Here is a 25,476-nt window from a genome sequence, read left to right as displayed (position 1 = left end):
TGACAGGGTTCTTGGATGCAGAAAAACTCACCCTTTCCTAATTTGGGAAGAAAATGAATTTAATGGAAGGCTATAAGTTAGCTCGCAGAATTGATTGGAAAGCTGGAGACTGTGCTGGAAAAATAAGTAGGAACCAAAGTGGCCGGCAGCAGAGGACACAGCCAGGTCAGGCCACAGGCCTGGTCTGGCTAGGATGCCACTCCTGGCACCTCGCAGTCAGTTGCCGCATGAGCTTTGTCTGTCCCGTCCCCACAGTGAGTGTGCTCTCACTGTTGGTGAACCTTCAGAAGTGACTCCTCAAGGTGCTCGCTCTGACTGTTCAAACTTGGGTTGCTCGCGAAGCCCTGGTTACCAAGGAGTGAGGAAGAGCAAAGTTTTGTTACTGTTCAGCTTTTATAGTAGGAGGCATGCCTTTCTTTGTCTTCTGTGATTCCCACAAACCTTGGTGGGTGTCCAGAGACCAAGTGACCAAAAAGTGACAAACCCCTACTTTAGTACCTTCTCATCAGGAGAGGATGTCCCATATTTTGGTGTAAGATAGGAGACTGTTCCAGTCTTGATTTTGCCACTGACCTTTTTGGACAAGTCGTTAAAACTCTGGGTTGCAGGTGCTCCCTCTATGAATTGAGGTTGGGAACTTGATGCCTGATAATATTTGTTCATCCACTCACTCACTGAATAAAATATTTATTGAGTGCCTTTATGTGCTGGCTTAAAAGAGGTGAGTGAGAGAGGCATCCTGGCCTTCTCGTAGTTCAGTGGATGGGCACAGAAATCATTCCAATGCAGTTAGGGTGGGATGGCAGCTCATGAGGAGTCCCTTATCCAGATGAGAGGGCTGTGGGCAGGGGATTCCTGTATCTCTCTTTGCTTCATTCACTCATTCATTTATTAAAGTGTCTGCTTTAAGCCTTTGCATTGTTGTATTTTTGAGAATACGTGAACAAATAAGACCAGTCCTTCCCTCAAGGGTGCTAACTGTGAGGGCATGCTGATTACTCCCGCACAGAACATGCTTGCTGTGCTAACAGCAGAATAGTAGGAAAAGAAATGGAGCAGGGAGCAGCTCACTGTAAGATTCTGGGAAGGTTTCTAAGAGAAGATGACATTACATCTGGGTTTTGAAGTTTGAGTTCAAGATTTCTAGGAGCAGAAAAAAGAAAAGGGAGTATTCTAGATAGAGGGAAAACTTTTGCTCAGACACTGTCAGTGCACCTGAGAGAAAGGATGTGTGATGGCGGAACAGGATGGAGGGAATGGTGGGCAATGAGATGAGAGCTGTAAACACTTAAACCTGGAAGCTCTGAATGTCTCAAGGTGTTGGGGATCTTGAAACTTTTTTAAGGAAGCAAACTTTGACAGCGGTGGGGAGAAGGTGCAGGTACTGTAGAATCCTCAACACTTTCTTCTGAGTTGAGATCTTGACAAAGAGTACAGAAATAAGCAGATGGATTTGTGAGACATTCCTAGGCCAAAGTCATAGAATGTAGTTGGATTGTGTGAGTGTGAGAGTGTGTGTGTGTGTGTTTCAATCCGTATTACACATCAATTATGATAAGCTTAAATAATAGAACGTCTGTTGAGCACTTACCATGTGCCAGGTATTGTTTAAAACAGCGGTCCCCAACCTTTTTGGCACTAGGGACCGATTCCGTGGAAGACAATTTTTCCACAGATGGGGGTGGATGGGTGGGACATGGTTCAGGTGGTAATGCAGCGATGGGGAGAGGCAGATAAAGCTTCGCTCGCTGGCCAGCTGCTCACCCCCGGCCGTGCGGCCCGGTTCCTAACAGACTGCGGACCGATAATGGTCCATGGCCTGGCGGTTAGGGACCCCTGGTTTAAAACATTGTCTTTAACTTTCATAATAGTCTTGAGGTTCAAGCACTGTTATTAACCCATTCTGCAGATGGAAAGGGAGGCAGAGATTGAATTATCCAGTCACTCAGTAGCTAGGTAGTAAGTGGCAAAATTGAATCCAGACACTCCAGAGTGTGTGTTTCTGTAGTTGAAAACACAGCTGGAGTGGTGTCACTCCTGGCACCCTTTCTCTGGCACCCTCTTACCTATTTTGCAAAATCCAAATCTCTCATCCTGGCAGAAAGACTCTTTGGTCCAGCCTGCCTTTCTATCTGTAACCTACTCCTCTGTCTATGTTCTCCAGCCAAACTTGAAGTGACATTTGAACCGCTGTCTGGAAGAGAACTGGGAGTTGGTCGGGCAAAGTAGTGGAGTAAGGAGGGAGCAGAGGGTGCGCCTGGGAGAGCTGGGGCTGGAGCCTGAGGGAGGGCCTGCACAGGGTGAGGCTGCAGGTGAAGGTCGGTCTGGACTGTGGCCCACTTCCCGGTCTGGTCTTTTTCCACAGGACATTTTCGTGAGCTCTTCACAAGATTCATGGAGACTGAGAACTGGCTTTTTTAGGAAGGTACTTTTGTAAAGCTTGATGCGAAGTTTATCTGTTTTTCCTAGATTCCTTTTTAAATTCCCCTCTCTCTGGCCACAGCCATCCATTTGGATGCATCCGTGCTGCATTTATTTTCACTTGAATTCAGGCAGGTTGTACTTGGGAAGGACGTTCTCAAGCAGGGAGCTCTTTCTCAGCCTCCATCTCTTTTCCCTGCTAGTTCAGTTTATCTTCACTCCTTTGCAAGGGAGGACCTAGCAGTCTCATCTTGTAGGAGGTGTTTCTCGTGTCTCTTGAGCACTTTCCCACTCTTTCTATCTTTGAGGCGTCCCCTGGTGAGGAGAGTGGACTCTGCAGAGCCTGAGTTGTGTTACCACTGACCAGTCATGAGCATGGGGCCACCACATTTAGGGCCCCTGTGCAGCTGCTGGACTTCAGTTTCTTTCTATGTAAAGTGTAACAGATGCTGTAATGATGCCACCTAATTCTTGGAGCTTTCGTGGATATGAGGCATACTGGAACAAAACTTGGCGTGGAAGAAGGGTTTAATGAATGTTGTTACTATTTTTTACTTTTATTACTTTTTCTTTAGTTGTGAAAAACTATTGACAGAGCATTCTGGTAAAGGGTCATACAAACCTGCTTTATTCTTACTATTACTACTGAGGGTAATCTCTTTGGTTTAGGAAAATGTGCTTGTTTGAGAGGTAAATAAGGAAATCTCATTGTTATCTACCTGCCGACTTACTTTTTGACTCCAGTGAGTTCGAAAGTTTTCCTATATGCTTATTGGTTTGTGAGAATTGCATCTTTTGCCTTTTTTTGGGGTGTGGGGGCAGATTTTAGTGTTTTTAATTGTATCGTTAGAGAGCTTTATATATTTAAGGATATTGTATAACACTTTGGACAGTAACGTTTTCCAGACTGTTTTCATTTGGCATGGAACTCAGATGCAAATTTTAAACACTTTTGCACAGTAGAAATGGAAGAGGGAAAACTAATGATGAGCTCTAAAATGATGTATTTATTTGCTACATAAATATAGTTTTAATGAAGTGTTCCTTTTCAAAATATTATTACATTTTATAACCTCTGTGAACAGTTAACAGTTTGCTCAGTGCTTAACTTTTAAAGTGTCTCTGGTCAGATAAATATCTTGCCTTTGGGGCATTTTGTAATGGAAAATCCCTGTAAATATACAGTGTTCTAATTGGAATCACAAAGCCAAATGATTGCCTCATTGGATAATTTTAAGTATTATGCTGCAGTTCAATATAGGTACCCAACTAAGTACTTAACTAGATTTAAAAATATCTTGTATGTTTAACAGCTGTCTAGCTAGAACGAGAAAAGAGTGAGGAGGGGAGTTACGTGTATGTTCTCCTCTTTTCCGCCCGGGATCAGAGAGGGAGAGAGTTTTAAAAGTGTTTTTTTCTTTCTCAGCTGCTGTTGCTGTGCCTGCTTTGGGAGAAGGCAGAGGCAAAGATGAGGGAACCTATGGGGCAGCTTTCTTTCCAAAGAAACTTTATGTGCCTGAAACTTAGTAGCATCTCCAGACACTTGTTAAAGTGGCATGGTTGTGGCATAGCTGAAGTGATGGCAGCCTGTGGTAGGTGACATTTCCGCCTGTGTTGTATTCCTAGCGGCCTCTCTCTGTGTTCTGATTCTTCTTCCTGGAGGGGAAGGCAGCTAAGCAGGCAGTGTTCAGCTTTTTAATAGCTTCATAATATTTCAGCTTTTAGTTGTGTTGTAATATGTGGTTTCTCTTCCTTTTGTACTTCCGGGTTTCTGGAAGGCAACTGTAGTGTTTATGGGCCCTAGCAAAGTCATGGTCCAGAGATCTGAAGAAAAATCCTGGAATGGGGTGGGGGCGGGAGCATCTTTGGGTAATTCAGGTTTTATATGTATGAACATATTCATACATTATGTGTGTGTATATGTATATACGTGTATATACTTTATGTGGGTGTATATATATGTATATATAAAACATTTAAAGTTTTTTTAGATAAATAGTATTTTACTGTGTTTTTGTATAGATTTTTTAAAAAGGAAATAAATTAGAATCTAACCACCATTTATTAAAATGTGTCATTTAAGCTCTAAACAGAGACTTTTGAGCACAACCTTTCCTTTCCTCTGGCAATGATCTGTGTAACATTTCAAATCCATGGCATTTTACAAAGGAAGGAATACTTTGTGTTTACGTGATGGACAAGATGATGAACCATCTCATTTCATATATGAGGAAACTGACTTATTTGTTACCATGCTGCATTTATGCGGATGTTACAGCAAGCGAGAGGAAGTCTTAAATCCTGGTTCAGTGTATTTCTGTGTAGCAAGCTTGAACTTTCCTGGTGTATTTCTCATTTTACCTGTTTTGTAAATGAATATGCTCAATTTGCCTGTTACAGAGGAATGTGAGATACGGAAAGCAGAGCTTCACAAAGGTGGTTATGAGCAGCTTGAGATCTACAATTATCCCATCTGGATGGTTCCAGTGCTTTTCCTTAACTGTCCCACAGATGACTCTGACCTGAGAGGAGGTGAATGAAAACCCCATCTTCCGACTGAAAATAGGAAGTGGCGTTCATTGAATGCACATGTCACGTTACTGCTGGTTAGGCTGACTTTAACTGTTTCATGCGTTGTCAACTACCGCTAACCCTGTCTCAGGTGATTGCATTTGCTAAACCATAAATAAGGATATGTCATCTGACAAGTACTAGTATGAGGGGCAGCTGTCTGATAGCCTTGAGCTACACGATCACTGTCGTCCCTTCTCCTTGAAAGGCACGCTAGACTCTCAGATCTGGCTTACCGTCTAATTGAATGATGATAGTTCCTTAGCCTGCTTGAAAGAATTGTTTCTTGATTTTAACCAGTATAGTTTGTCAGTTTGAATGACTTACATCATTTTTGTAATACTTTCGGTATCTTTATTTATTTATGAAAGTTAAACTTACTGAAGGCCAGATGACTGCAGTGAACATGTGAATCCTTCAGTTAAACAAGTGTTTAGCATTTATACAAGCATTCTAGTCAGGACCCCAGTTATTTGCTCATTTTCTTTGGTATTAACCCGGATGCCTGATAGAGCAACCAGCACTGTCCTGTGTAGATCTTCTAGGTTCTTGAAAATACTTGTATTCTCACAGTGGTAGTAGATTTTTTTCTTTTTTTAGAATCTTGGTCTCCTTTAGCCTGATTAGTTACCTGTTGAATAAATCATGTTATTCTCATACTGTGGCTAGAAAGAAATTTATGTAAATTAGGTCCTATATTTATAGGTGACACTGTTTTTGTACTGAGACACTGATATTGCCGGAAAAGGCTACTGCAGCAGCTGTTGTCTCATTGCTGTTCCCTTGTGCTGAGAGCTGAATTTTGCTCGTTCAGAAGGCATCTTTTTTCTGCCCCTCTGCAGGGCTGTCAGGTGAAACAGCATCTAAAATTAAACTATCAGAAACAAGTTTGCTTTTTGTTTCCCAAAAGGACTGGAATAGGGTGGGGTGGATGGGTTAGAGGCTATATAACTTTGAAACAGTTATGAACCAACAAGGATCATGCAGCTACCATCATGAAGATAAAGCTTTTTTTAAAATTGTATTTCCCTCAAACTTAATTTGCCTCAAAAGCATGTTTGTGAGCATTTTGTTCAAGTGGCCATTATTTTGGTTGCTGTGTTAAGTAAGTATGTTGCTTTCTTTAGCATGTAATTTTTCCAGTAAAATTTTAGTTTTAAGTTTTAGAAAAGTTTTGTTGAAGTCATTTACAGTCAGTTACCAGTTAATCATATTTAAAATTCAGCAGCTTGTATGCTTAATTTATTGTAACATAATAATCTTTTGTGTTGGCATTTCTAAATCTTCTCCTAATGGCAGATTCATATTTATAAATTTGTAAATGTCTGTGCTCTTTCTGTACTGCACAGTGAGTTGGTTAGGCAGCAGTTACTTACAGCATGTCTATTGCATGTTGAGCACTGTTCTAAGTCCTAGGGATTCAGTAGTGAACAAAGCTGGAGGAGGGCAGGGGGAGTGTACATTTCAGTAACATTATTGCACTGGGAGGTGGACTGGCTTCTCATCCGTATCTCATCCGTATCATTCACTAAGTAGCTACCAGGCCAAGGTAGAAAATCACTGATCTTCATTTTCTTCAAGTGGTTGGAATTGATCTCTTGAAAGGTTTAATCTCGCTTCTAAAATTTCTCTACGGACATTGTGTATGTTTACTTGTCTTTTGTTTCAGCCCCACCCCCATTCCTAAAAATTAAGGGCTCAAAGGCTGCTTGACACCTTGTTTCCTACTAAAGGGAGAAATTTTTTATTTAGATGGGCTTATTACTGATTAAACATTTTAATTTAATGGACAGTCTAAGAAAAAAGGGATTTCTTTTTTTCCACTTGGAATTTTTTCATAGCTGCTGATAACCCATAAAATAACCAGGTAGTATTATCTGTTTTATTTATTTTTTTCTATTTAAACATGTTTTATAATTTTAGAATATTGGGAGAAATATAAATTTACCCATATTATGTGTTATATATACTATGTACAGTATAATAATTATAGAGTCTGGCAGCTGTATCTTGAGTGATTATTTTAATCCTTTTTGTGTTCCAGATGCTATTATTAAAAATAAGTGCTTGACATTTTACTTCAGCTATAAGAATTTGGTTTGCCTTTAGTAACTGAAAGGGTAAAGGACCATTTACTGTCTTACTTAGGCCTAAGTAAGATTTTCTGTGATCTAGTTGAGGATAATCCGTCCATCTGTCCATCCATCCATCCAGTCTTTCTCAGTGGTTGCTTGAGGGCTTACCACATGCATCCTTAAGTTATAGTGTCTTGTACTCTAGGCACGTGGGCTTCAGTAGTTGTGGCACGTGAGCTCAGTAGTTAGTGGCTCGCGGGCTCTAGAGCGTAGGCTCAGTAGTTGTGGCGCACAGGCTTAGCCGCTCCGTGGCATGTGGGATCTTCCCGGACCAGGGCTCGAACCCGTGTCCCCTGCATTGGCAGGTGGATTCTTAACCACTGCGCCACCAGGGAAGGCCTGTTTCTTTGTTTTTAAATTCGCTGATTTTTTTCCCCCCTTCCACAGTGTCTAGTCTCCTATTAGGTCCATTTAGTGAATTTTTCACTTCAATTATTTTTCATTTCTAGAATTTCTTTCTGGTTCCTATTTATATTTTCCATTTATCTGTTAATATTTGCTGTTTGTTCTTTTATTTTGTCCGTAATTTCCTTTATATTTTAAAAGATTTCTAATCTATTTTTTGTCTGCTAATTTCATTATTTCTGTCATTTCTGGGTCTATTAATGAGGTATTTTCTTCCTGAATACAGATCTCCTTTTCCTGCTTCTTTGTGTGCCTAGCGATTTTTGACTGGATATGGGCGTTAAGAATGCTAGACTGTTGAGCATCTGGGTTTTGTTGCCCTCCTTTTTAAGAAGTGTTGAATTTTGTCCTGGTGGGCTGTTAGCTTACTTGTTGGTCATCTTGATCCTTTGAGGTTTGTTTCAGTCTCTGTTACAAGTGGAAGGCTGCATTTTATAGGGCCAGTATAGCTTTCCTTCTAAAGTGTGGATTTTCTGGGGTCTCTGTTGAATGTCTGTGGTGTTTGTCGCGGTTTCTCCACCCTAAGTGATTAGAACACTTACTGTCTCCCAGTCCGGGGCAAGTTCTAGTAGTTGTTCAGCTTTCAGCTCCCCCTGCCTGTTGCTCTTTGCGTGGCCTCATGGACCTTCACGTGACGATTGTGCAGCTTAGTATTTGGCCACACAGTCAAGGGCATCCCCAGGTATAGATGAATGGAGCTCCTTCTCTGCATAACTCCCTTATTTCTACTGCCTGCCCTACAGATTCCAGCCAGCTCAGTAGCCTTGAACTCCAAGGTGGTTGTGGGGCTCACCAAGTTTGTTTCCCTTTTCTCGGTGATCACTAGGCACACAAAGAAGTTGTTCTTTGTGGCCTGTTGTTCAGTGTCTGAAAACAGTCATTTCATCTGTTTTGACCAGTTTCGTAGTGGTTTGTTTTGAGTGAGGTAGTTCGGTACCAGGTGCTCTAAAATGGTCAGAAGTGGAAGTCTGATATTATAGGTGTTAAAGAGAAATATTTTTATCCCTATCCCATTGTTACTCTTAACAATTTAATGCACAGATTTACTTAACATCTCATATTGATAAACCTGAGCATTTCTTTAGGTCTTATATGAGCAACTTCATCCTGTTTGTAGACAATTGAATATGCTGTTTTGGCTGTTAGGTTAAAGTGTGTGTGTGTGTGTGTGTACACATACACATGCATTCTGTGGTGATACATATTGGCCACTAACTAGAGGGCAATAAGAAATCAGTTCATTTGTTTTTAAAATTAGATAATTTATAGAATCATAACATAGTTTCACCTTAATGTATATTTATTTAACACCTGTGGAAGCAGGCACTGTCATGTGCTTGGGATATAAAAGTGAGTAAGAGAAATTGACTGTCAGCAATAGATGTAGCCTGTGCTGTGATTAGACTGTTCTTTATTTCTGGTTCATGAGCCCCCATTTTATTTATTTATTTATTTATATTTTTATTTTTGGCTGTGTTGAGTCTTTGTTGCTGCGTGTGGGCTTTCTCTAGTTGCAGCGAGCGGGGGCTACTCTTCGTTGTGGTGCGCGGGCTTCTCATTGTGGTGGCTTCTCTTGTTGCGGAGCATGGGCTCTAGGTGCACGGGCTTCAGTAGTTGTGGCACATGGGCTCTAGAGCGTAGGCTCAGTAGTTGTGGCGCACGGGCTTAGCCGCTCCGCGGCACGTGGGATCTTCCCGGACCAGGGCTCAAACCCATGTCCCCTGCATTGGCAGGCGGATTCTTAACCACTGTGCCATTTTAAAAATACTTCTTTCATCCTTACCCCCTTCAGCTTTCTCCCTCCCTTTTTGAACCATTTCTTCACGTTCTAAATATTCCTGATGGATTCAGTTCATTCTTTCACTGAACAAATGTTTATTGAATGCAGGCCACGTCCCAGGCACTGTTCTTAGTACTAATGATATCTTACTCATGGACTTGCATTCAGTTACCCTCTTAATGTGTATTTTTCTTGCCAGCCATCATTAAAAGTGCAACTGGCTACTCCTTTAATGTTTTTTTTCTCTTTTGCTATGGGTATATCTTGTTGCTAGGGACCTTGCAGGTTTCTTCCCACTTAAGCTTGGTTGCCTTTCTGTCATTTCTTAGGGGATTCTGTCTCAGAAACTTGGCCTCGTAAAAGTTTCTGCATTTGAATGTCTTAGTTTTAATTAACTTGAATTATTTTCATTTTTTTTGTTCTTTAATATTGTTCTGTCTCTTTAAAATCTAATGTGGATTAATACTGTCAGAAGGATGGTCTCCTATCAGTATATTAATAAAAAAATTCAAGTTAGCTACAAGTGACGCTACATGTGGGTCTTATATCAGAGATAAATGATTGTTATTTTCACTCAGGGTCTTCTCCCAGGCTTTTCTGTTTGGTATTTCCTCTGTGTCTACTTCTGCCTCTGTCTTGCCGTCTCTCAGTCTCTGAGATCTGTTCATGGAATGTTTCTCTCTAGAATCAATGCTGATCTCTACTAGTGTTATGGTCTCTAGTTGTTAAAGTTTTAGAACATAGTGAGGAAGCCGCTTCATTTTAAAAAATTTATTTATTTATTTATTATGTTTGGCTGTGTTGGGTCTTCGTTTCTGCGCAAGGGCTTTCTTCAGTTGCGGCAAGCGGGGTCCACTCTTCATTGCAGTGCGCGGGCCTCTCACTGTCGTGGCCTCTCTTGTTGTGGAGCGCAGGCTCCAACTGCGCAGGCTCAGTAGTAGTGGCTCACGGGCCCAGTTGCTCCGCGGCATGTGGGGTCTTCCCAGACCAGTGCTCGAACCCGTGTCCCCTGCATTGGCAGGCGGACTCTCAACCACTGTGCCAGCAGGGAAGCCCGCTGCTTCATCTTTTAATAAACTATTTACCAAGATTTTTATGAACTTTTAAAATTTATGAAGATATGCTTCTGGTTAAAAAGATCCATAGAGTTCAGAAGGATATAAAAAATGAAGACAGGACCTTACATGCATACTTTTCTCCAACTTGCCTTTTATACTATTTGGCAGCAATTTAAAATATTACATTGGAGTTGAACTCCAAGAAATGATTTTGGGGCTTCCCTGGTGGCGCAGTGGTTGAGAGTCCGCCTGCCGATGCAGGGGACACGGGTTCGTGCCCCGGTCCGGGAGGATCCCACATGCCGCGGAGCGGCTGGGCCCGTGAGCCATGGCTGCTGGGCCTGTGCGTCCGGAGCCTGTGCTCCGCAGTGGGAGAGGCCACAGCAGTGAGAGGCCCTCATACCGCAAAAAAAAAAAAAAAAAAAAAAAAAAAAAAGAAATGATTTTGAAGCAGAAACTAACACACCATCGTAAAGCAATTATACTCCAATAAAGATATTTTTTTAAAAAAGGATAATTTTGAATTAAGTTTTATAAGTTTATCATTAAATTAAAATATCTTCTATTGCAACATGTATTTATGATACATTCTTGGGCTAAGATATTATTTTTAATTTAGTTGAATAAGGGTTATATATAATATGGCAGATACAGGTTAAACCATATGAAATTGCTGTTTTGTAGGCCACAGGAGGTCTAATATCAGCAATTTCATATAGTTCAGCCTAATTCTTTATCATCATCTCTGTTATAGGATGAACTGAGTCTATTTCCTCATTAACATTTAGATTTTAAAAGGAAGATGGAGGCTTCCCTGGTGGCACAGTGGTTGAGAGTCCGCCTGCCGATGCAGGGGACACGGGTTCGTGCCCCGGTCCGGGAAGATCCCACATGCCGTGGAGTGGCTAGGCTCGTGAGCCATGGCCGCTGAGCCTGCGTGTCCGGAGCCTGTGCTCCGCAATGGGAGAGGCCACAACAGTGTGAGGCCCTCATACCGCAAAAAAAAAAAAAAAAGGAAGACGGAAACTTTAGAAAGAATAAAAACCATGGTGATTTGCTTAATTATAAAATCAAGTTGACAAGAAATTCCCATATTAGTTTGTCTTCTTGGAGTCTTATTATAGGAGAGGAATGAATGAGTGAATACCTTAAATACTTTCTGGCATTGTGGGAGGAAACTAAACTTGAGTCTCTTTCTGGATTTCACATGCAGCAGTTGAGCTAAGAAAGGAGACGGTGAGCATGTGGCAGACACCACCTGTATACCAGGCCTTAGTGCTAGAAGCTTAATCTTTCTTTCACTTCGCTAAGTAACTGGTAATGTTACTAAGTAGTTATAATAGATTTTATAGTAAACAGATGGTATTGTAAATAGCTTTAAAAAAAATCCCACAGGGACTTCCCTGGTGGTGCAGTGGTTAAGAATCTGCCTGCCGATGCAGGGGACACAGGTTCGAGTCCTGGTCCTGGAAGATCCTACAGGCTACGGAGCAGCTAAGCCCCTGTGCTGCAACTACTGAACCTCTGTGTCTGGACTACTGAAGCCCACACGCCTAGAGCCCGTTCTCCGCAGCAAGAGAAGCCACCGCAATGAGAAGCCCATGCACCGCAACAAAGAGCAGCCCCCACTCGCCGCAACTAGAGAAAGCCCACGTTCAGCAGCGAAGACCCAATGCAGCCAAAAAAAAATCCCACAAGTGAAAAACATAGTTGTTTCTTGTTGACCCACATTTAGATTACCTACAGCAAATTTTAAAGGAAAATCAGATTCTTTGTCACCTACCATACCACTCTTAGGACGGGAATGTGTTTTAGTCTTTAAAAATAAAACAACCCACAAACCCCAAAATGTGGGGGGAAAAGCCTTACGTAGGTGTATTGTGTAGTCAGAATATAGCTTGTTTTTGGACTCTCTGCTACTTGCATTAGTTGGAAGATAGCTTTCTTAAGATGAGCAGTTAAAATTTTTTTAGATGTTATTCAAAGCAGCATTGGCATCATTTGGTGGCTTGTTAGACTCTCAAGCCCTACTCTAGATCTACTGAGTCAGTCTGCAGTTTTAACAAGATTCGAAGGCGATTTGTAAGCACGTTAAAGTTTGAGACTCACTGTTATAGATCGTGGGTGGCATTGTCACCCCCACAAAACAATGCCTTAGTTACCCCTCAGTGAGTGCTTGTTGAATTTAGTGCATGTAATTGACTAGATCTAGATTCAGAAAATGAAACAGGCATTTTAGGAGGATAGTTGTAACAGTAATAATCAAGCAGCAGCTATCCAGTTCATTGTATTTCTTTCATGGCTGTCTGGATATCAAAAAGTTATTGATCTGTCACCCAAAATGTATTCTTGAGTCTGATTCTACTCATGCTGGATGATTAGTCACTGTCTTGTGATCGTGTGTTTGTGGTGTGTGTGTGTGTGTGTGTACATATGCAAGTCAACAATAGTATACAAATTAAAGGAGTAATTAGATTTTGGTGAGTCAAGGATATATAATCCATATTGTAATGTACAAGATAACTTAAAAAAAATAATCTGCGTGCAAGGAGGGCATATAAAGTTTAATCCAGCAGAAGGTAAGAAAGGAACATAAAACAGGTGGAATAAGTATAGAAAGGTTATTAGTATTCATACATGAATTAAACCCAAGTACATACTGTTTAACAAGAAACAAACCTAAAATATAAGGAAACAAAGATTGAAAGTAAAAGGATGAACAAAAGACATACCATGTGAAGATTGAGACGTAGGCTTGGTGTAGTCATGCTAATGTCAGACAAGGTGAAAAGCATTATTGGAACCAAACGGGCAGTTTATAATGTTAAAAGGTCTTATTCATCAGGAAGGTATAAAAACTTTAAATTTATGTAATGCAGTACATGACCAAAATGGGAGATTTTTAATATACCTCTCTGGCTACCCGATGGAATAAGATAAGTACAGAAATAGAAAATACAAGTAAAAGAGGAATACTTAATAAAATTAATAAACCTTTGATTAGACTGATCACAAAGAAGAAAAGAGAAGGACTTTTTAACCAATCTTGGGTGAAGGGGCTGTCACTACATTTATGTCTACATTGATTGAAAAGCTTATAAGAGAGGATATTATGAAGAAGTTGATAACGATGCATTTGAAATTTAGGCAAAGTAAACATAGTATTGGAAACATACAGCCTACCAAAATAGACACACCGGAAAATGTAAAATCTGAATAGTCATATTTAAGAAATTTAATTGAAAAACCTACCCACAAAGAAAGCTGCACGTCCAGATGATGTCACCAGTGAATCTACTACAAAAGGATAATCATGACCAAATTGTATTCCAGGAATGACACAGTTGATTTAACATTCATAAGCCAATCAGTGCATTTCACCACATTAACTAAGTAAATAAGAAAACTCATGTCATTTTGGTGGAGTTCAGAAAAAGCATTTAATACAATTCAGCATCAGTTCATGAGAAAGAGGTTTTAGCACACTGGGGCTAGAAGGGAACTTCGTTAACCTGATAGTGGTTATCAGTTAAATACCTAGAGCAACCACAATACTGGAGAAATACAGAAAGCTTTCCTTCTGAGATTGGGTGTGAGACAGCAGAACCTGTACCTCCTCCTCTAATCACCGCTGTACTGAAGGTGGCAGCAAGTAGAATAAGGCAAAGTGAAGAATAAAGATTGGGAAGGGGGAAAAAGAAGACTGTTCAAGTGCCCAGTTGTGCTAGTAGCGACCTACTGAACAGTGCAGGTAAATCCATCATTGCAGAACTTTCTGTTGGACAGCGCTGTTCCAGACAATGCAGTTTCAACCAAAATCCCAGCATGCGTTTATTTGTCTTGGTGAATTTGATGAGCTAATTCTAAAACATAGACACAGAGAGGGCTAAGGATAGCCAAAACATTCTTGTAGAAGAAAAAAATTCTTTACTATATATTACAACTTCTGAAGCTATCATAATTTAGACAATATTTGGTTCTTACACAAAGATGTAAGAAACCTAGGTAAGTCTTTATCCAGCATAAGAGAATAAAGAATCCGAAAACAGATCCAAGTATGTATGAGTATGTGATTTTTGATAAAGTTGACATTACAGGGCATTGGGGAAACTTTCCTTTTAATAATTGGTTCTGGGTTAACTGGATGTCCATTTTGGGGGGAAATGAAACTTGATTGCTCTCGAAAACACGCAGAAATCAGATCCAAGAGCACTGCCCATCTTTAGATGTGAATGGTAAAACCCAACTTCTGGAAGATAACGTAGAATTTCTTCATGACTTTGGTATAAAGGAAAGATTTCTTAAACAGACACCAAAAGTACTAATTTTAAACCAAAAGTTGGTAACATTAAGAGATTGTGTTCGTCAAAAAATACCATTAAGGGACTTCCCTGGTCGTGCAGTGGTTAAGAATCCACCTGCCAATGCAGAGGACATGGGTTTGAGCCCTGATCCGGGAAGATCCCACATGCCGCAGAGCAACTAAGCCCACGAGCCACAACTACTGAGCCCACGAGCCACAACTACTGAGCCTGCAAGCCACAACTGCTGAAGCCCGTGCTCTGCAACAAGAGGAGCCACCGCAGTGAGAAGCCCGTGCACCGCAATTAAGAGTAGCCCCCGCTTGCTGCAACTAGAGAAAGCCCGTGCACAGCAACAAAGACCCAACACAGCCAAAAAATAAATAAATTAGTTAATTTAAGAAATACCATTAAGAGAGTGACAGTGTAAACCGTCTATAACCAATAAGGGGCTTATATCCAAAATATGTTAAAAAATCTAATGTTTTTTGGCTTTAGATATTTGTAAGAAAAAGATTCTCTTGATAGAAAGATTGAAAAACAATCTGAATGGGCATTTCACCTAAGTGGATACCCAAGTGGCTGATAAATGAAAAGATGCTCATAGTCACGAGGAAAATACACATTAAAATCACAGTGGAGTACACACCTACTGCAGTGGCTGAAATTAGAAATACTGATGGTTCCAAGTGTCAGTGAAGGAATGGAGCACAGGGAATTTTCATAAACTACTAGGGAAAAAATAGATTGATTAAACAAAAAACTGGAAAAAACCCAACAGAACAGCATCTCTGTATATACCGAAAATCACTTAAGAATCTTCCTAGTGGCAGTATGCATAATAGCTCTGAACTGGAAATAATCCCATGTCAATCAAAAGTAGGGTGGATAAAGTAATGATAATGAACAAGCTACAGTTCATAAGCCTAACATTAAGCAAACAAATTCATTTATATAAAGTTAAAACTAATCTGTTTTTGGAGGTCAAGATACTAGTAACTTTTGGGGATGAGGGAGTTAGGTATTGATTGGGAGAGGTCAGAGTGGTGGTGGGGGTTTCTGGAATGATGGTAAGTTTTATTTTTCTTGTCCCACAGGTTCAATTGATGATAATTATTTAAGCTATATACTAATGACTTTTTTCTATATATTATAACAAATAAGTTTAAACACAGTATGTAATAATGACATTGATGATAGAAACAGAAGCTTGTATTTTTTAAAAAGTGCATGTTACGTACCAGGTTCTATCCTGCATGTCAACTTGTGGTATCTCGTTTAAACTTTATAACAATCCGAAAGGAACAGGGTTAGTGTAATAATACCTCTGCTATAGGTAGGGAACCTAGGACCCAGAATGGTTAAGTCGTTTGCCATTCAGAGCCTTAGTCTTTTTACTATTTATTTATAAGAGTTATTATAGATCAAGGACCCCAATTCTTTTCATACACATTTATATTTATGTTCCTTCCCAGTCTTTTGTGTTTTTAACATGCAGATTTCTCTCTCTCTCTCACTCACACACACACACACACACACACACACACACACAGTTATTTGACAGTTAGGTTTCCAATTTTTTGCTGTTGTAAACAATACCAAAATAAACATTCTTCCCTTACTATTTTTGTGCACATCATCTATTATTTCCTTAGGATAAATTTTTTTTTTCACTGAACAAAGTCACTCTATGGAATTGGATTAACTGAATGTATTTTTAAATTATGAATAATGAAATGTTTAGAGAAGTTATCCATCTGTCATTGTAGGAACATTGTACTTATCCAGCAGATATTTATGAATCATATACCCTGGGTCAGTAAGGACTGCACACTGTAATGGAGGGAGATAGAAGCTAAGGTCTAAAAACAACGCTAAATAGGGGGTGAAGACTTGAGGTTTGCACCTTAGAAAGGTCACTCTAGCCATCTTATTGAAGAAATGCGGAGTTGCACATGGGCAAAGTAAAGAGAGAGAGATCTATTAGGAATCTATTTTAGTCATCTAAGTGAGGCATGGGGTAATGGAAATGAAAAGAGGAGACTGAGCATTCTATGGGAAGTAGAATCAGTGAGATTGGGCTTCCATTTGCACAAGGCCATCTGTGGAGGAAAAGAACTCCAACGTGACTCTCAGAGCTTTGATTCTGGTTGACTGGGTAGAAGACAGTGGCGTAGTGGCGTTTGCTGTGTAGGATATAGAAGTGGAACTTATATTTTTGGGGGGAATTGAGCTTTGTTCTCTTTAGTTTGCAGAATCTGTGCAACATTCAGGTAGAGATTGTATGCTCCAGAAGGGTACTCGCCCCATCTTCCTTCCCATCTACTGTACCGTGCATTACAGTACAGTAATTGCAGTTGATACTAAGCCATCTACTAATTGCCGGAGCCATTCTGAGTACTTTACATGTACTAAAGCACTTAACCTTCACCACAGCTGTTTGAGGTAGATATTATTATCATTGTCAGGAAATTAGGTGTGCAAGGCCACACAGCTGGTAAGCGTGAAGCTGAAATCTCAAGCTGCAGCAGCCTGGCTAAGAATCTGTGGGCTTCACTTTGGGGCCATCAGTGCTGTTGTGTGCTTCAAAACAAGCTGACTTTAGAAAAATTACTCTGGTGCTGAGCAGTGTGCTGAGAGTTTGCTGGTTTACTCAGGAAGACAGGCACATGTATTCTGGGCCAGTGTTGGTTGACCAGGGTTTTGTGCTTTGTTTTCTGGCTTTAGTCTGTGATTGCAAATTTGCAGATTTGATTGAATATAAGAAGAAAAGTCTTTTTCTTTTCCTAAAGAAAAATTAACTTTTATTAGCTAGCTACCAAATACTTTTAGGACCAAAATGTTAATTTTCCATTTCTACTATGAAAATCATGACCATGGTCCCAGCCTACCTGTGGGATAATAATTGTTCGTTTTTGTGGCAAGCTTGCCTGGTCTAGGCTCTCTTAGGACTGTGTCAGAAGAGTCCAGAGGAATACAGCAGTCTGTGAATTTGTTTCCATGTATTGTGCGCTCAGCTTTTAATTACCTGTGCTGGTGGTGAGCACCATTAGGACACATTTTTCGCCTGGTTTGGGGGATGCTAGGGCTGTTGATTGCCGTACACCTGACAAAGCGGCATCTCGGCAGTTTTCCTTTGAATTGATTTCTGAAGAGCTGATCCATTGGACAGGCCCTTTGCAAGAATTCAGAGATTACTTTTGCAACTTGTGGTTCTCAGTTGATGCAAATCTCATGTAAAAATAAGTATGAAAGGTTGTTTCCATTGCTTTACAAAAAGATTTACTTAAGATTTTCTCTTAAAACAGACGTGTAGATATTCATTTTAATCACTATTATATTTTATACCGTTTATTGTACAACAGTTGTGTTGAGTGTCATACCCTTGTTTGCAGTTTTAAAGATTTTTAATATTATTGAACATCCTAAAGTCCTTATTTAAAGAACTATCAGATAAGTCAAAAGATACAAACATTGGGATATGAATGCATCCTTTAAACCTCACTTATTATCTTCTCGTAGGAGGAGAGACTTCAGCATGCAAACCTTCATCTGTTCGGCTTGCACCGTCATTTTCATTCCATGCTGCTGGCCTTCAGATGGCTGGACAGATGCCCCATTCACATCAGTACAGTGACCGTCGCCAGCCAAACATAAGTGACCAACAGGTTTCTGCCTTATCTTATTCTGACCAGATTCAGCAGCCTCTAACTAACCAGGTAAGTTTATGACGTATCAGAAATGATTTGTTGGGATGGTAATTTACTCATTAAAATGGTAAAATAGTAAATAGGCATAATGCCTTAATGGTTTTCAGTTTACATGTCACATGGGATTCCGGGTTGACAGAATATGATATTAAGGAGTTTGCGTTTAAAAGTTTGTTGGGTTTTTTTGTTGTTGTTTTTTTTCTATGTATTTCACTTTAATTAGAAAAACACTTACAACCACATTCTCTCATTCTGCAATGGGGGAAAAGTTACTTCTAAAGAATATTAGTTAAAATAGAAAACTTAAACCTTATTTTTATGGGAAGGCGGTTAAGTAGAAAAATATAAGTTATAGGAAAACAAGTCGGATTCCATTATAGGAAACTTAAAGAGGTGACTTCACACTGTTACAAACTACTTTAGTGCATGTTTGTAAAAACAAATATGAGACTCCTTAAAATTAAAAAGAAAAAAATGTAAATTAATCATGCTGCTCATTCTAATATTCAGACTAGAGATTCAGCAATTTTCCAGAAGATGGATAGTGTAAAGTGAATAAATGCTGAAATCTCTTGATATACATACACATATGCATGTGTGTATGTGTGTATTTTTAATATCTTCCTGAATTAACTGCGTCCACCATGTTGATTTTTTGATTTCGGGAGTTTTTTTTTACTAGCTATAGTTGTGGTAAAGTTTCTTTCTCCACTGAGACTGTGTGTGATGAGTGCTGAAAATGGCTGTTTTTCCAGGTACTCAGGAATTTGGTTTGTCACTGTTTAGGTCTTTCAGTATGAACAAAAACTTAGAAAATTTCAAAGTATTTCTTAGACTGGATTATTTGAAGGAAATGTGTTTTCTCTAATTCAATAATACCTGGTTTTAGTGAGCTATTGGCTACAGTTAAGTAACATCATTATTTGAGGACACCCTTGTATGTATTATAATAAGATCTTGTGAATAGTTGAACTGACTTTACATTTATAAAATTATATAGCATGTGAATAACATTCACAGTTAAATAGTAAGATAAATTATGACAGGACATAAGAATTTGTTTTATGCAGTAAATGGAGAAGTTGTATGTTTGAGAATTGGAGCAGTTGGTCAGAATTGGAAAGTGTTTAATTGTGTACCAGAAGAAAATTCTCTGGACATCCAAAAAGTAGTAATAGCACAGTCTTTACACTGTACTTTTAAGAAACAAAGTATGTTTGGATTCATTTTCCCGCTTGTTCAAAAGCAGCCTATCAGGTAGGGTGTCTGTTTTTAGTCTGTTTTTACAGCTGAAGGGATTGGGCTCCCATTTGTGACTTCTCCAAGTATGTAGGCAGTAGACTCTGGGGCCCAGCCCAGGCTTCTTTCTTCTTAGATACAGTGCTTTTTCAGTTGTAACACCTGGCATCTAAGGAGGGCTAGGAAAAAAATCCAGTCCTTTCAAGTTATTTTATGTTTGTATTATTGTAGTAGGTAATTTAGTTAGCAAAGTACCTATTTTTAGGTACAACTCACATCTTATTTGAGGGTTATTTTCAAATAAGAGATAAGTTACTTAGTATTTCCATTGTAAGCTGTAAAAATTTTTTAAAAGATTCATATGATGTAAAAAGACTGTCTTTTAAGTAATAGTATTCAGCCAGATACTTCTGCCAAACTCCAGAAACTTTGGAACCTAATAAGGCAGTCAGATTAAAAGCTTACTTATAACTGAAGTGTAAAGCACTGAAACTGTGCACTGATGTGGCGTGGTCTGCCGGTCATAAGACATGGGCTCCAGGTCTTGACTCATGATCTGGTTGTGTGACTTGAGTCAGGTCACATGGACCCTTCTCTCTGTTCCTTGAATGTAAGATTGAGACCTTAGACTAGACCCTCCAGAAGAGTACTCTCAAGCTCTAAACTTCTGTAATTTCATTATTCAGTTTCCATAATCATCCTATCCAGTGCCTTTTAGGTAAGGTTTATTGTACAAGTAAATTGAAAGGAGATAACATTTTATTTCTGGTAGTTAATCTTTCTTGTGTGAGTGTGTTTCATGTGAGTTTAAATACAGTTTTGTTCAAAAGATAAATGCAGTAAAAGTAAATGTAGAAAAGTATGATTGATGTTCAGAATGCTGAGTCTCTCTGGGCTGTTAACAGTTTTCACAGTACCTTTCATGGTTCTTAAGCTATGTACTCTGGCTATGTGTTACATACGCTATTCAACTTTACGAATAGCTCTCAAAATAGCAAGGATGGCAGGACATGGTGTTTCTCATTCTCCACTGTATGTATGAAAATATGAGGCAAACATTAGTAAAATGGGTGGAATAGGTATTATTAAACTAGAAAACAATTTTTAAATAAAGTCCTGGTACTTAACACTATGGAATCTTTTCAAGAAAAAAAAGATTGTTTTAGCTCTTGTAACTTCTCTAAGCAGGAGGTGTGAACTACTGCCTTTTTTTTTTTTTTTCCTTTTCTTTCTCTTTCTTTCTTTTTTCTTTTTCTTTTTTTCTTTTTTTTTTTTTGGCTTTGTGATCTGTGTCATCATCACACAGAAAGGTCAAGAGATAGGAGCTTTGGGGATGTGACTTTTTTTGGCTCCCGGAGCCTTAAGGCTGAGGTGGCAGGAGAATAGCTCAACAACTTTGCCTTTTCAGCAAGGGCGTGGAGGCCGTGGTGGGACTGGCTACCTGCAGTGACTCAGGGAGCCCCTGGGTCCTCTGAACACTGTGGGACTTCTATCCGGCTGCGGAAGGGAAGGAGGGAGCTTGCTACATTACATTCTCCTGACTGTGTGACCATAAGAAGTTGGAAGTGGACAAAGTGTCAAATGCTTAGGGCTGGCTTGAGTCTTAGTATATAGATTTGTCACTGAGTGTGTATTTGGACAAGTTAATTTTCTAATTCTGGATTGGTGCTTATGGCACCACAATAATGAAAAACAAAGTTCGGTTGCCTATCGTGAAGTCACAATGAAAGTTTGTGAAGGAAGAGTTGTTTAGTTTGTCGAAATTAATTTGTTCTTTCCATATATTTTGAGTGCCTAGCCTGCACAAGGCACTATTTGAAGCACTGAAATATAGCCTGATCTAAAGGCCAGTTTTTTGTGGGTGGAATTCATCTGGTTTATATATACAGATGCCCCTGAAATAGTAACTTCTGTTGCCAGAAGAATATAAGAAAAGTAATGTATTTAGAATTAGCTAATTGATTTGGCCTTTTAGGCAGCTTGGCTAATTGTGGAAGAGGTTAGCAATATTGTGTGACATGCCAAGGCCATAGCACACACTCATATATTGAGTGCAGAAAAAGATTGTTAGGCAAAATTACATTCATATCCAATTTCATGCATGTCCTATGTACATTTAATTTTTTTTTTTTTGATTGTGGGATTTTGGTGTTTTAAGCAAGCATAATTACTCATGGAAAGATGTAGTCACTAGTCACATTTTTTCCAATGTTTGAAATACCAGTGGAATTGTAAGTGGGCAAGTTAAAGCATATTTACAGTTTTGAACAAAATTAATTGTAATAAATGCATATGTTTATTTTATTGGTGTTTATTATGCATGACTCAATTATTTTGTCCAACAAATAGCCTAAAAATGATTCACCAAGAGGATAGACGAGAGACCTAAAATTAACAGGGAGCTCCTGGCCCAGTGCTGTGGTTCACATCATAGGCTTAGGTGGGAGACTGCCTCAGTTCTCATCTCTGTTATTTACTGGCTCTAAGACCTTGGTCAAGTAACTTTACATCAGAGACTCAGATTTCTCATTTGTAAAATAGTGACAGGAACTTACGTTACTTATTCTCATGAGATTGTTGAGAGTATTACATGAGAGAGTAAAAATCTGCATACTCAAAGCATAGTGTATAGCAAATATTTGCTGCTATAATTATTATTTTATTATTAACTACTTAAGTAATTCAGTTGTTTCTAGCAGTAGTTATACCTTCTATCAACCCTTGTGGCAAAGGTAAACAAGTATTTCACTGGTTCAGATTTCGTGAAACCTCACAGTGAGGCTACACTCCAATAGTCCAAGAATGGTCTTGCCAAGTACGTTACCTGCTTGAAAACGGTCAGGGTCTTAAAAAATAAAAAAAGGAAATACATTAAGAGAAACCTCTTTCCTTAACTTAAATGCTTACAGCATTCATTCACATAAGAGTATTTGACATGCTTATTACTGATATTGTCTATTCATTAAATTAAGTCTCCAAGGATAGGTATAAGAAACAAATATTCTGTGAACCTAACTGTACCTGTTCATATTTAGAAAAATAAAACTATATATATTTAATAAACTAATTCAGGTGATCTTATTAAGTCTTACTATATTTTCAGACAAATAGTTACAATCATTGAAGGTTTTTTTCCCCTTAAACCTTATTTGGAACTTTAAGAAGGAGAGGATCATGGGAAGAGGTAATAATTATTAACTTAATTCAGTAATTCAGTGAATTTACCATCCAGATAACAACTTTTTAGAGTTTGAGTATAGATTTAGAAGAAACTAATGTCAATACCGGTTTAAGAGAAAGTGCAGGGTCGGAACAGTTCTCGGAGCCGAGTTGCTATTCCCAGGTTATAATCCTCACATTTGGCTCAAATTTCCACTTCTTTCATAGAACAAAGAGAGGGAGAGAGAGTACAGCTAGGTAACTGCTGTGATCACACCATCTTTTCATACCACAGGGATGGGGATTCTTTTCTGTTCTGTCCTTACAACCCTTCTGTCTTCTTTTTTTGTTACTGTGGGTTAACTTGGTTAATTTTCCCAAGACTGCAGACATTTCTGTGAGGCCTTAGTATGATGTCTTCTCTCTCTCTGCCCCTCAGATTGACTGACCACAGTGTCTTTGGAAGGGGCTGCACCAGGGGCTTCTGGCTCAGTTGTTTTGCTGGTGTAAATGTCTGCAGGAGAGCTAGATAGGAGCCCAAGGATGACTAGCGGTAGTGACCGAAAGCACCTAGATGTCATTAATTGGTTTTGAGGATCTGTTGGTTGCAAGAAGCCCCTCTGGGAACTCCTTTGCTGAGGCTTGAGGAGTGGGGTGAGAGCAGCCATCCAGGATCATTAGTGTGCTAGTTGCAGCATTCCTGGGCGTATTTATGTTTGGAGGACGTTTGTGTTTCCTGCTTTATCCCCCGTCTAGGAGGAAGCTCACAGTTGAACCCTGACTGCTTATTGGACGATGAAGGAGACATGGGTTAGTTTTGGGGTGGGAGTATGGTTGAAATGAGTTTTTTAAAAGAAAGTTTCATTAGCTTTAAGGTGTTCTCTGGAACTTATTTGTGGTCAGCTCCTAGTGTAATCATAGGTAGGGATATTGGTATTATGGCTTCACTTGTTTATTCAACAAATATTTATTAAATACCTACTGTGTTTCAGGCACTATGCCTGCTATGTTTTAGGCAAGGGGAATACAACATTGAAGAAAAGAATCCCTGCCCCATGTGGAGTTTTCCTTGTAGTGGAAGGAGAAGGAGAAAAAACTAAAACCAGTAAATGAGTAAATGTATACCAGTACGTCAGGTGCTGAAAAGTGCTGCTGGCTGGGGGCACAGGGAATGTGGAGGGTGAGGTCGGATGTGTTAAGGTGGAGGGCATGTTTTACTCAGTCATGTTAAGGAAGTGAGTGAAGATTTCAGCCTCGTTTACAGGCAGGTGCTGGTCAGAGGGCAGGGTCTGGGGGTGTTAGGAGCTGCAGTTCTGCAGCACCAAGCTCCATCTCTGCTCCACGAGCAGCTTGCTTCGTGGTGCCAGCTGGGTCTTAAACTCCTGTGTTAGGAAGCTGAAAGGTGGGTTAGTCTTCATCTGCCTGTTTTGAACCAGGTCAGGCTTTAGGAATAATTTAGAAGAAATTTTTCCTTAGGCTAATTGTATGGTGGAGAAGCCCTCTTGGGCAGCATCATGCATGTCTCCTGGACCAGGGGTATATCTGTAATCCTCTTGTTGAATTTGGGGAACAAAAGTGAAGCCTTGGTAACTGGGCATATTATCTTCTAATTCCGTTTATTTGTTCCAGTGGTTGTCTTCAGTGGATTCCGGATGAAAGAGATGACCAAGAGAGCATGTATACTATTCTAACGTAGATGTCTTTTTTTTTTTCTTTTCTTTTTAAAATACGTATACACAGGTTACAGAAGAGGGAATTCATACCAGTACAGTATAGTTAAAGTGCTAGTCTTTTCTGTCTATTTAAGGTGATGCCTGATATTGTCATGTTACAGAGGCGGATGCCCCAAACCTTCCGTGATCCAGCTACTGCTCCCCTGAGAAAACTTTCTGTTGACTTGATCAAAACATATAAGCATATTAATGAGGTAAGACTATTGATTTGTTATAACAGCATCTATTTTGCAATAGAGCAGGGGAAAAAAGTTATTTTGTAGCATATTTAAGCATACTAAAATTATTTTTAACTCCCAAGGATTGTCATATTGAGGATTATCATGAAGACTGGTAAGTTAGTGATTTATAGATAATAAAATTATAATTGTGTAAAACAAATAAGATATATTGACAAGGACTGCAGAAAGTTAAGATAATTGTGGATAACTTCCCCTCTTTTTATATATATATAATATATATAAAGTTATATTTAATATATGCTGAGTTGTCATTTTTATAATAATCTCGTCTCCAAAACTTCAGGGGAAAGGAAGGTAAAAAGTATGAAAATGTTACAGAATTTTGCTTAAAGTTTTACATATCTGTTTCTACTTTTACCATGATGTCAGGAAGCTCTGAGATGCCCAGTTAACAGGCATTTGGTCTAGTCTATCTATGATCTATCTATATTTATGTGGTTTAAAGTTTTCTTTTTAAATTAATATGTGTTGTTTTATCTGTATCTTTTTCATTGTAAGATATCTGAAAGCCTTTTTGGTGGAAGTAAGTAGGATAAAAAACATGGACAGCCCTTTGAATTACTCACCTTTCAACTTGACTTTTAAAACTTATTTTTCTGGTGTCTTAGGCCTTTGGCTTGGTTGTTACTTGCTTCTAACCCCAACTCTAGCTCTGTAATGAATTATTAAATGAACTTTTTTGGAGAGGGGTGGACGTGCCTGTGCTTTCTTTCCTCTTCCGA

At 39.2% G+C, this 25,476-nt stretch overlaps 1 protein-coding gene across 1 annotated transcript in view; it reads left to right on the top strand.

Annotated features, from left to right (window-relative positions):
* The window catches only part of DYRK1A (dual specificity tyrosine phosphorylation regulated kinase 1A), an 87,921-nt gene that overhangs the window by 30,664 nt on the left and 31,781 nt on the right, over positions 1-25,476 (top strand). Inside the window, exons 2-3 of the mRNA XM_007470487.1 lie at positions 18,194-18,390; positions 24,587-24,706. Coding sequence (XP_007470549.1) covers positions 18,194-18,390; positions 24,587-24,706 — 317 coding nt within the window. The remainder of the gene's footprint in view (positions 1-18,193; positions 18,391-24,586; positions 24,707-25,476) is intronic.

Source organism: Lipotes vexillifer, unplaced genomic scaffold (assembly GCF_000442215.2).
Source record: "Lipotes vexillifer unplaced genomic scaffold, Lipotes_vexillifer_v1.1 scaffold402, whole genome shotgun sequence".
In the NCBI taxonomy this organism is placed as follows: Eukaryota; Metazoa; Chordata; class Mammalia; order Artiodactyla; family Lipotidae; genus Lipotes; species Lipotes vexillifer.
Note: the sequence above shows the minus strand (reverse complement) of the source record. Positions and strands in the feature narration are given on the sequence as shown.